At 42.1% G+C, this 12,908-nt stretch overlaps 1 protein-coding gene across 3 annotated transcripts; it reads left to right on the top strand.

Annotated features, from left to right (window-relative positions):
• Window positions 1–5,045: 5,045 nt before the first annotated feature.
• On the top strand, window positions 5,046–12,888 carry daw (activin beta chain dawdle). Of its 3 annotated transcripts, none has more exons than XM_017168589.3 (5): window positions 5,046–5,644; window positions 9,711–10,965; window positions 11,059–11,334; window positions 11,855–12,234; window positions 12,306–12,888. In XM_017168589.3, exons 2-5 carry the CDS (start codon window positions 10,029–10,031, stop codon window positions 12,465–12,467), a joined length of 1,755 nt encoding a protein of 584 aa, XP_017024078.1. In that variant the 5' UTR covers window positions 5,046–5,644; window positions 9,711–10,028; the 3' UTR covers window positions 12,468–12,888. The 3 variants fall into 3 exon arrangements, with proteins under 3 accessions (XP_017024078.1, XP_017024076.1, XP_070139524.1); XM_017168587.3 differs by lacking the exon at window positions 5,046–5,644 and adding an exon at window positions 8,986–9,175; XM_070283423.1 differs by lacking the exon at window positions 5,046–5,644 and adding an exon at window positions 9,361–9,513.
• Window positions 12,889–12,908: the final 20 nt, after the last annotated feature.

Below are 12,908 nucleotides of genomic sequence, written 5' to 3'. Positions count from 1 at the left end.
ATTATAAAAATAAGTTGCTTAATGGTTTTTTTATGGATTTTGGGAATAGTAGATGCGTTAAGGGGAAATCTAGTTTATAATTCAGTTCTTATAAAGAATTGGGTTAATTATTTAATTAAATTTTTTATTGGGCTGTATTGTTCCCTTTACAACTTTTCTGAAATGTAATACAATTTTCGCCTTAAATCTAAATTTAAAAAGGTTTTTATATCAAGCAAAAATGGATTCTGGGTGCTGTTTAAACGGGAAATTTAATTTATAATTGAAATCTAATAGAGAATTCTATTCTATTTCTGAAAATAAATACTATTTCCTCCTTAACAAAATTTCTAAATTTAAAAAGTCTTTTATATCAAGCAAAAATCTTTGCCTATAAATATATATAAACACAATGACTTACTAGAAATAATCTATTTAAGTTCAGTAAATCACGATATTGGATAGTGTTTGCCTTCACACGACTCTATCAGGCGTTCGGCCATACGCTTACACAAGCACTGTTCGTGATTCCCCTCATATAGTATTATTTATCTTGAGAACCCCTGCTCGGCAATCAGTAATGGCCGGAAAAGTTAATTTAACGGCCATTGTTTTGGCCAGTCCTCGAGCTCAAGTCAATCCGGCGATCGCGATCGGTCGCCATGATTAATGAATGATTGAACCAAATCGAACCGAAGAGCGGCATGTAAACACGCACTCGCTCACGCAGTTATCTCCTCCGCCGCACAGTGGCTGTTATCGCCGCCGCACAGTGGGCAGCGCCACTTGAACTTGCTCCCGCTGGCGATAAGTGAACGCGGCACGCGCTCAATCTGGCCGTGGTCAGCTGCAATTGGGGTTGCTGTGTCATCGAAGGCAATCGATCGGAATTGGGGGCATTTCTGTGTCAAATTGCGGCAGGCGGCGTAGCCCATCATCGGTGAGGTAATGCTACGTTTTGCCCCCAAAATCCTCTGGCCTGCATCGTTAGATTAGATTGTGATGGTGTTTCTGGTTTTTTCCTATGTTTTTTTTTGTTATTTTGTGCTTCTTGTGGTATCAATATTTTTGGTGGTCGAGGTTAGGGCAAGGCTACACGTGCCCCTGATTGGCACTCTTAGTTTTAATGTGTTTGCATATTTTTGTTTATTTGGTGTGTTTTATGCACCTTATCGTCAATCTAAAGTCAAGATCTGCACTCGGCAGTTTTTGTGAAATTTTTAAATTTCCTTTAATCGTCGTCACCCGACAGCTGATAATTCTATCATGTTTAGACTTTGTTTCACCAATCGGAATATATGAATCACTTGTGGCCTGTGCTTATAATTTTTGATAATTATAAAATAAAGTTAGAACCAATGGGCTGGAATTACAAAGTTCAGTTTGGCTAATCAGACAGTCTGGGACATATGGAACCATCGAGTTGTTGGCTATGATCAAAACGAGTTAGATAGTATAAAGGTCTTTTACTATAGAGGTTAACATTAGAGGTTCTAAAGAGGGTCATATGGGTTTGGAAATCCCTTGAATAAGAAAGAAGAGTAGATATAAGCTCAGCACACTGTTGACTTTCTATTATGATTTATTTTTTACCAAAATATGCAATATTCATCTTTGTAGCCGCAATGATAATATTATGCTTAGTCACCGAGTCACCGAGTTGCTTCCTCATCTTCTAAATTTATCTATTTACACCATTTTGACAGCCAGATTGATTTGATTAACCCCCCTGGGAGTGCTCGTTAACACCTTTCCCACTAATTCGCGGCATGTGTGTTGCTCGCATGTCCCGAGTGTCTCTGGGAGAGCATAAAACTGACCACACATCAACCCGAAATAATTTAACAAAGTAAGCGAGAATATACCGCTAATTTTAGATCGGACACTAGCCGGCGATAATAAAGCACCGATTTATTTATACATTTGGCAAAAGGCGTTGAAAAGAAAGGCAAGGCGCGGGTAAGCACCGAGTGCCAACGGCGTCATCTATTGGACATGCGAGAGACGTCATGACTTGGCATTCGTGGGGTCTGTTCTATGCATCATCCGGATTTCTAATTTCTAATTCCTAATTCCGAATGGCTAGTGGATAGCCTGCCCCCCTTTGAAATTCCGGCGGACACGAGCTGCATGCGTGGCCGCGTTGACAATTCGCGTTAATTGCTCTTTACTGCAGCCAGATGATTGAGTGAATTGAGTGCGAGTGCGATTCGATAAAATTCGAATTTGGTTCACACGTCTGGCGCCTGACTCGTAAGTGGACTTTGTCCCCAAGAGAAAATCTAAATATACCCCAGCCCGATGGCGTCTAGCCTGTCTGTCTGCTGCTCCAAGTCAGAATTCTGGATTCCCACTTCGAAGCATCGAATGCAGGCGCCTCGAGGGGTCTAAAGTCCAAGTTGTCAATTCGGCCCATCACATCAAGCTGGTACAATGTCGTTTGGGGGCTCCGCAATTACTACCCTCGGTCTTGGTCTCAATTGCCTCGCATTTACAGAGCGAGCGGAAAGTTTCCCCAGCGAAACTGATTAAGTGCTGGGGTCTTCATTCAACTGAATTTTTTAATTAATTTCACTCCTTGTTGCCCGAACTGTCTAATTATTTTTGGCTTCACTTCGATTATCTCCTCGAGGATTCACGCTGAGCCCACATGAACAGACCACAATCGGAACAACACCTGTTCCAACGAAAGCCCTCGCCCGTGAGCACATGTTAATGAGATTGCTAAATGATTTTTGGCTTTGTTTTGATTGGAACCAAAAATTTAAGCTATCTTAAAATGCATTAAAGTATTTTAAAATTCTCAAAAATTCATTACTAATTCTAAGAAAAAATACAAAAAAATTAAGAAAAGATTTTAGTATTTATTAAAGCCATTACTTTCATTATAAAACAATTTCTATATAATTTTTTAAGGCTTTAATTTGTAATTTCATATATTTATCTTAAAGAACATGATATTTGTATATATAAATCAAAATAATCATGAGGATTATGCAGATCTAAATGCACTCTAATTAATTATCAATAAATATGAATGTACTTTTAAAAGGCTGATGTAAATTATGAATATTCCAAATCGCTTTCAGCCTTGAGGAATTGCTTAAAGCTTCTACACATATACTACTAATCTTCTCTCTAATGATTATTATTTTCTGTGCATTTCTGTGTATTCCTTTTTATAATTAAATCGAAAGTCGTGGGTGTTATCAATGGTTATCAAAGAATATACATATATATATAAATAAATTGTACATTTGTGTTTATGTCTGGCTACTTTCCGGTTGTCAACAAGAAATCCTCTGTAATCAGAAGACTTTGCTCTGGTGGGACCTATAAAACCATTTTATATGGTTAAAACCATATATTCTCTTATATTTTATGAAATTATTTTAATCTTCTTTTTAATAAGCATAATTTTAACATTTGCTTGCCGGAAACATAATGTATTTTTAACTGTGGGAAGCCTGAACTTTGTAGCGCATTTTTAATCAATTTTTGAAGCGTAGGACTTGATGATTTCCAGATCAAATGCAATGACAAAGTCTAGACTAGCAAGGCCACCATTAATCATTTTTAATGAGATGAATAATTCTGAAATTAAATAAATGAACTGCAGTAATATAATTTAAACACCTAACTAATCAAAATATTCTTTTTGCAAACTTCTGGCAAAAGTCGCAATTCCCTCAGAAAGGGTACAATGTATTGAATAATCGGTTCGTTGTGGATTTAATTATGACACTAAAAAATGGTTTCAAATAAAAACAGAATTTCTGAGAGGCCTGGCATCGATAAGCCAAGCTCTGTGACGTGTTTTTCAGCACGCGCGCCACATTTAAAATTTAGGATTAGCTCTCCAGGGATCGTGACTCGATCCTGAATGTTGAGAGAACACAAGTGAAATCTTTCTCTGGACAGTTCCAGCGATTGAAACCGATTAGGTTTGAGCAAGGTGAACGCTTTATAGAGATTTTTCAAGGTAAGCAAAAATCGAAACAGACTTAATCAGTCGCTCGTCATGTGGCCCGAAAGCTGAGCCTCAGCGATGAGAGGTATCAAAGTCGAGATTTAATTTATATAAACAATTTACATACTATAGTCCTCCATGGTAATCTCAAAAGACCCATGCTCGGCGGGCGTGAAAACTCCGAAAGATTCGATCACACATGCTAATCAACTGAAACAACAGGCAAGACGAAAACAATAAACCTCAAGAACGTCGTAAATTGGCCAAAATGAAGCGATTAGCTCGCCAAGGAACCAAATAAACACAGACTTTGGCTTATCAAATGCAGGCAATGGGTGGGTAATCAGAGGGGCGTGCGAGTGTGTTTCGCTTTCGGTGCGCTTTCGTTACCCCAAAGAGAAATGTCCGCTATCAAACGAGCCGGCAGGTGCTGAACTTTGGACCTGCTGGAACGGCCGACGTCAGCTCACGTTTCGGGTGACGAATGCCGATCGATCTCGAACATCGAACGTGCAACTTGCTCGATGCTGGAAGCTCGAGGCACTGTCCACAGTGGAGCATATTCTTGTATTATATGTACATATTATAAAAAAAATATAATAAAATATAGAAAAGCATCCGAAAGGCGACCTATTAGTAATAATTCCAAACATAAACAGGAAGAATTTTACAAGGGTTGACAAAAAAATATATTTCCATTGAAGTTATAAATTCACTTTGAAGAAATTTGTTCATGAAGGAAGTCTTAAATACTTTAGAAAGTATAAGAACTCTAAATAAAGGAAAACCAATTTTAAAATTTAGAATTTTTATTCGTTTCACTCGAGTTTAATTCTTTCTGTAAAATTATATTGTATTGAATAAAGTATTGTTAAACCCCCAACAGAAACAATTTTTTGGAAGCTCTGATTGTCTTGCTTAGGAGAAATTTACCTACCCTATGTTTTGCATGTTTTGTTCTCTTAAAAGTTGCTATTTGTCCCACTGTGCGGCGTGTGGGTGTTCGACGCAGGAGGCGATCGGAACCGAGTGCCAACCGGATTTTGGAGCGCTGCTGCCGGAGAGAATGATGGTGTGGCGGTGTGGGGGGCAGTTGAGCCTTATCTGATAACCGCTCTCTGTCGCTCCCGTTCTCGGGAAAAAATCGAAAAAAAATTGCGCATCACTTGGCAAGTCACAGCTTTGCTGGCTGTTATCAAACAACTTGCCTGTCTGCCGCCTGCAGACTGGGCCATACCCATACCCATGCCCATACCCACACCCATAGTCGCACATATTCCAGGGCAGCCTTTGCGGTCGCTGCCGTCCATCGTCGAATTATTCACACGCAGACGTTCCCAACGATCGGACCAAAAATTAAATCGAGAAATAACCAAATTGGTGACACACGAAACTGCTGAAATTACAGCAAATACTCGGTGACTTTGGTGGCATTCGGTGAAAAAAAAAAAAATAATATTAAAACACTTTCGGTTAGAAAGCAAAGAGCAAAACGGATTTGTTTTGTTTAATAAATAATTGCTTGTCACTCCGAGGAGATCAAGTTCACATGGTGAAATGAAAACAATGATTATTCAGTGCAAATGATTTGCAAAAACAATTAAAAAGGAAAAATAGCTATAAAATATTCAAGGACGTTTTGCAAAGCATCCCCTTAAAACGGAACACATTTTAAACGGATTAATATACAGTTAGGTGAGTTATATAACATAATAAATATGCTTTTTTTTTTTTAGTTTGTGTGAATAAATAAATGGCGACTTAAAAGAATTTTCAAGCCAATTTAAATCTCACGGATTCTAAATAAATAAAATAGAGTGCAGATAGTGATTTTTGTGGTGAAATAAAGTCCTTGAGAGATCATAAAAACGATATCTAAATAATTGGGCATTACCCCAAGGCGTGGACACTCATTCTCTGATTAAAAACTAATCAAGGTGTTCAATAAACAATAAAAAAAGGCCTCTTCCTGCTCTGTGATTGATTGCCACTCGGCCGCTGATGAATATCTTATTTCGAGCCTATGCCTCATAACCTACAAAAGCTCTTGGCCGACGTGTGCAAATTTTAAAAAGCTAATGCCTGACGGGAGAGCTTCCAAATTGGCCAAATTGGCCAAATTTATTGGCACCACTGATCCCAGAAAATCCTGTACCAAATTTATGAAGGCATCGCCCAAGAGCGTGTGGCGAAAAGTATTAAGATTAAGCACTAATTTGCGCTGCGGCTGCCAATCTGGGCAATCTCCGTGAGCGGTTCCAAAGGTCACTGCGAGGCATGCTCCCGGTCGATGATCGCCGTGAGCAGCGTGATTTGGATTGGGATTGAGCAAGGGATCGGGGTCGGAATCTTGGGACTTATTGCCGAAAACAAGAGAGGTGGTATGCCCATTTTGTCGCAGTGCATTCAACTGCAGGCGAGAGAGAAATGCAGCAGCCAGTGATAATGGCAGCCACTTACGATAGCCCCGGCCGCTGCCCCGTAATTAATGCGAAAATGATATGGACAGCGGCATGGAAAACCCCCAAGCGAAGCAGAAGGCTCCCCTTCTTCTTTACACAGAAAGAAAACAATAATGAAACGTAACACAATTTGGTTTCATATTAAAATTTTCGATATGGTTTTATATAAGAAATAGAAGATTAGGTCATTTGTTAGTGTGTTCTATATATTTATATAATGCATTAAAACTTGAGCTTCAATTCCATGGCAAAGCCCAGTAAGCTATAAACACGTGTCTTTCCTAGAAATTGATTTATTAAAGGTTTTCCTTTGGGAAATATTTTGACGAACATTAATTTTCTTGGTCCAAAATCTGCCTCTATAAATCATACATTTTTTAAATAAATTAGGCTTAAAAGGACAGGACTTAGTAAAAACCATAAGTTCTTCATTTTTCAAGTTCACTTTTAAAAGAAGCTCTTTTTTTTGTGTGTGCATCAGCTGTACTTTGCACCTCGCTGAGCGCATCCAGACCCAACTCCACTCCACTCTCCCCACTTGGCTCACCCAGCTGCTGATTTTGCATTGGCTTGGCAACCGGCAGAGTTGGGCTTTGTTTCTGCTGCGGCTTGGATCACGCGCCGCTGGCATGCTCGATGACGTACCACGTTGCCGCGATCGCCAAGCGTTGAGTGACCTTCTTGAGCTTCTTCCAATCCGTCCCCCTTTTCGTTGCCCAAGTCGCGGCGCACGCCTCGGATCGATTTCTTTGATAAGTCGGTCAGGCGTTGCACTGCAGCAGCCAGTGCAGAGCTGGCATTACGTCAAGGAAAGTGTGCCAGTCCGCACTTCCTGATCCGACCGATCTCAGCCCATCCGATTCGATCTGTTGTAATGGCCCCCCCAAGGCTGTTAAGATCCGCGTCACTTTGTGCGGCGTGGAAAAAATCGAGATTTTGGAACGTGGCAATCTACGTAGATTGGTTGTGGAAAAATATGTGATGAGATGATAAGTGGAGCGACCTATGCTGAAGGCAAGGACGTAATCGACATGATTGGGAAATTTTGAGTATTAATGTGGAAATTACTTTTCATTTTGTGAGATTAAACTAATTGAAAAGGCTTCAATGAGTTGCCCAAAGTAGTTTGGCAGATAGTTGGAAGTTCCCATGACTCGGGAAATTAATCAGAAAACTCTAGAATCTATACATTGCTGACAAGCAAATTCTTAGAAAATATTCAAGTCACCTTAATAATCAATTTTCAAAAACCAATATGAACCGAGGAACACTAATATTTTCACATTAAGACCTAAATAAGGGATCCCTGATTCTAAAGAATGTCCTTATTAACTTAAATGCCAGATAAGTAGCCAACAACCCCATCACAATGTTGCCACAATCCGCTAATCTCCGAGGCCTACTCAGCCTGTCAACCCCATATTTGATGGACATTGACATCTTTCTATATAATATTATTTGTTTCTATTAATTTCGATGATCTAATTGGCTTCAGAAAATCCCGGTTCGTGACGGGGCACGTGTTCTGCTCGCAAATCGAATTGAAATTAAGTACTAAACGACTATTAACTCGTGATCTGTGCTGGCCTTCATATACATACATACAATATAGACAGTTTTCTTGACCTTACCCGACTGTTCCACATTTAGCCGAGACCAGAGCAGCGTAGAATGAGCAAAAGAAATTCAGCTGGCTGATGAAATTCCCCAACGAAAATAAACATGTAGACGTGAAAGTCCCCGCAAATTTCCCCAAACCCCAACACTTTCGTTTGAATTTGAATTGGAAATGGAAAATACAAACGGTAATTATGGGGCGCCAGTCATTTGAAATGCGAGTGATTTTTAATCGCGCTCATCGATTGCCGGAATCCGAATCGGAATCCGTTTAACCGGGCAGCGTAAATCACATAACAGACATGGTTAATGGCTTGATTCCATACTCCATGCCCTCGTTTGTGGACCATAAAACATTTCGTGGTGGGCACCGGAGAGCTTATCAGCAACGTGCTCACTATTAATTGATTGACACACAATCGGGTCGGATCATCAAAGTCAAGCTTGATAGCGCTGCGGGGCAATTAGCATGAATGGGCCACTCGATCCGCGATCCGCTCATAAATTCAGTTGGTATCAAAACCCCCCGTTGCGGCCAAACGCTTGCCAAAAACGAAACCAACGCAACGCGATAGCAGCGAGGGGCGTGGCGCCCCACAGGTGGTGGTCAGCGGAAGCCCAAAAATAAAGCAAACCCAGGGCGAAAAACAAAAACCAAGAAGCCAGCAAGAATTTATGCAGCTTTGTGCATCGAAGCTGATGCAATGACCGCTGCGATTTGCACATGCAATTGTCTTCGGCGAGAGCGCCGCCATGTAACCATAAACCATGGGAAATCGAGCTCGCCATTGCGGCGATCGTGTGCCGGCTTCGGGCGGAGTCGGCTGGGATCGGGCCACATCGGGTGGCTTCGTCTGGCCTCGGGAACTCGTTCTCTCTCGCTCGCGGAACGATCAATCAGCGATCGTCACATAAATGGTTCTACTAATCAGTCAAACTGCTTCATTCATTCACAACTCGTTTGCGCTGCCGCACGTCGGAAAAAGGAAACGCACTCCTAATAAAAATAATAATAAAAATAATAAAGAAAAACATTGATACGCGGCCAAAACCCAAAGCAAAGCCAAAGATCCAATCGCTTTTCGTGTCCGGGTTCAAAGTGATCGAGTGCCAAGTCATCAGAATCCAATAAAATAATCACAGTGCGGTACGTGTGGGGTCCACCTAATTGCCACCTAATTGCACCTGCTTATCAGCAACTCTGCGAAAACTACGCTCTCGATCCGAGTCCTAGCCCGGTTGGCGATTAACCTAAGAGCTATAGCTTCACCTATGGCTATAGCGCAATTTCGTCCGGGCCGTGATAAGGCGCAATTACTGTGCTCGAGCTGTCACTCTAGATTTTGAAATCGAAACAAAATCTTCTGGAAATTAATGTCGAAAAGTTTGCACTTTGCCGCATGTGAATTCCACAAGGCAAATATAAATGATGAAATTTCTTGAAAAATTAAGCGAGAACTCGGGCTTATAGAGTGCTAAAAGCAGGTGCCAGTGGCTTATATAATTATAATACAATTTAGATAGATACCTTAGGGTGGAATCTAAAGCTACCTTTTCATTTGCCAAAGAAAGGACTTTAACAGAATATCCTTAAAGTTTATCAAATAGATTTCTTTATAGATTTTGATAATTAGCTAAAGACATTCATTAATTTCCATTTGCCTTCACCCTTTTCATTACAGACAGGACCAAAGGAAATCTCAAAGTTGCTCATCATGCATCCAAGCGTATAGGTCGCCTGCAATAAACCAACAGATTCCATTCTCAAATCAGTTTTTAAACAGGGCTCGAAGCAGGCTCTACAACGGCAACTTTAAGTGAAATTCGCTGCAATTCTATGAGTTTTGTAAATCGAAAAGCCACTACCATTGATGTTTTAATGCTGCCAAAGAGATAGTAATCAGTCCCAGACGAAAAGTTCAAGTGAAAAAAAATTAAGTGAAAATAACTTGGTTAAACCAATAAATTTCAAGAGCACAAAACGCAGTAAAACCACAAAGATGGCCAAATATTTTATTATCCTGATACTGCTGGCGTGCCTGGCCCTGGAGAACAAGAACATATACAACCGCCTGCATGCCCGTTCGCATCCCAGTTCCCGGGGCGACATCCTGCGCCCGAATCCCAAACACCAGCCGCATCCCCACGTTCAGCACACGTCGCAGCAGCTGCAGCAGGAACACCACATTCGCCAGCAACGGTCCCGCCAGATCAAGCACCTGGAACCGGATCCGACCAGCGAGGAGGACGAAGCGCCGATCACCAAGCAGGAGTATTATGCCCGCCTCAGGCTCCATGCCATCCACAAGAGGGAGCAGCAGCTGAAGCAGGAGCTGAGCTACAACCATCACGGCGAGCAACTGAAGGTTCCCCGCCTGTGGCAGCATCTCATGGAGGAGGAGGAGAAGTCCCACCGCCAGCAGAATCCCGTGGAGAGTGAGGACTATCCGCGCATGTTCGGTGATGCCCCGGAGGAGTCTTACCTTCCGTCCGAGGAGCAGCTCGATCTCTCTCCGCTGGACTTTGTCCGCAACGAACTGATGGCGGAGGAGCAGAAGAGGGATCAAGAGCTGGAACCAGAACAGGACGAAGATCCTGTGGTACCGCCCATGGTGAACGAGGCCGAGCTGATGGAGAAGAACATTACCATATCGGTAAAGTCCAGCGGCGGTGGCGGAGGCTGTCCCAAGTGCGAGAGCAGTCGCCAGGTGGAACACATCACCGAGGAGCAGCTGACACACCTGCGCATCGAGTTCGTGAAGCAGCAGATCCTGGAGAAGCTTCGGCTCAAGGAGAGTCCCAACGTATCCGCCGTAGAGCTGCCGAAGCCTATCTTCGACGGCGTGAGCCTGTCCCATCCGGACGACAGCTCCAAGAAAAAGGAGCTAGACGATTACTATGCGCGAACCAGCAAGAAGTTTATACTGCTTAAAAGAGGTAGGCAATCTTCCTTAATTTCGAACTTTATATTTAGTTTATAATTTTAAAATGTAACTTGTATTAAACAAAGCATAATCCTGTTTTTTACAGAGGAGGTCGAGTGCAATCGCTTGAGTGGAAAACCCTCCATGTGCTTCAGCTTCAAGATCGACGATGCCGAGGGCTTCGATGTCAGCACCGCCGTCCTGTGGCTGTTCAAGAACAAGCAGAATCGCACCACTACGATAAGCCAGGATGAATCCTCGCTGAATAGCACAAGCTCGCGACAGACAATCGTTGTCTCCGAGGTGGAGGTGGAGAAGCAGAAGGACTCAAAGTATTTGCCGGTGGCCAAGACCATAGCCCTGCAGGCGGTGAATGAGCAAGGTGAGTGGTGGAGTGGAATCGTCTCCCAAGACGTAATCGTGGCGTAGAGACGCGTTTGGACCTTTGGTCAGCCACGAAACAGCCGAAACTGACCCCAAATACCCCTAGGAGAGAAATCAAAGCCAGTGACAAGCATATATTAGATGGATTTATAATAATTATTATACCGCTGACCGATAAGTGGCTGAACCGCCAGCTCCATCATCATGTTTGTGTTTTCAATTAGACAGATCATTGCGCAGATTCGTGATAGCAGCTCACAGCCCAGAGTCTCGGATTCGTGTGGGTGAATAACATGCCAAAATATTGTCAATTGAACTTTGGCCAAGAAGCTCGAATTTGGGAGTTCCTTGGGTCAGTTGGCTGATAACAAATCGTAACAGAAAAAGTCACTAAAATAGTTTTCGAAACTGATATTTGAATTAAGATTGATTCATGGGAATTCTAATTCCATGTTTATTATTATTTAGTTACTAAAATTATAAATTATAGCTAACTCTCTCTTTTCTTTTACCTTCAGATGAATGGATGAAGATCGATATTGAATGGCCCATTAAGCGCTGGATCGGCGATCACGATCTGAGCCATCTCATTCAGATCACCTGCACGGGCTGCGAGGTCGGCGACATGGAGGAGATCATATCGGTGGACAAGGACTACCGGCCGTTCATTATGATTGACATGCAGAACAGGCGGAGGAAGAGCCGCCAGAAGCGCAGCGTCAACTGCTCCAGCGGCATGACCGAGTGCTGTCGCGAACATTTGTACATTTCCTTCAAGGAAATCGGCTGGAGCAATTGGATCCTGAAGCCAGACGGTTACAACGCTTACTTCTGCCGCGGATCCTGCAGCTCGGTGGCGAGTGTGACGCAAGCGGCCTCCCACCACAGCTCCCTGATGGTAGGTGTCCTGAAAATATTTTATATATTTTCTAGCAATTTTTAATTTTATCCTCTTTTTGTTACTTGCAGAAAATTCTCTCCACAAGCGGTGCCAACAAGTCGCTGGAGCTAGTGCCCTGCTGCACTGCCAAACAGTATTCCTCGCTGCAGCTGGTCGTGATGGACTCGAGCAGCTCGGCCACGGTGAAGACCCTTCCCAACATGGTCGTGGAGTCCTGCGGCTGCAGATAGTCCGTGCTAGTGCCAGTGGCCACCAACAACCAAGATACACACACATATCGGACAAATTAGACATAGCTCTCTCGTTCCATTTCAGTTAGCGTTCAACTCCACATCTCTTCAACTAATTTAAACTCATTTGCAAAGCATTTACATTAGCGTTATTATTTAAAGCCTAATTAACTGTAGTGCATGTGCTGCCATTAGTTGTAGTCGCGGTTAAGCTTAAGCTGAATCAAAGCTAAAGTCAATGTACTTAAGCACTCGAAGTATGTAGGTAGTTAGCAAATAGCTCCAATTAATTTAATAGCGTTTGTAAGTGCTAACTTTAATTATTTTATGTAATTAGTTTCGTTATTTAAGTAGCGTCCATTGATAAGCAAACAAGTACGGAAAATAGAAGAATAAAAAAAATTATTGAAAGAAAATTGAATAAAGTGGGTGTTTTAAATA

This window comes from Drosophila kikkawai, chromosome 2L, assembly GCF_030179895.1.
Source record: "Drosophila kikkawai strain 14028-0561.14 chromosome 2L, DkikHiC1v2, whole genome shotgun sequence".
Lineage (NCBI taxonomy): Eukaryota > Metazoa > Arthropoda > Insecta > Diptera > Drosophilidae > Drosophila > Drosophila kikkawai.
This window is presented reverse-complemented; position numbering and strand designations above follow the sequence as displayed.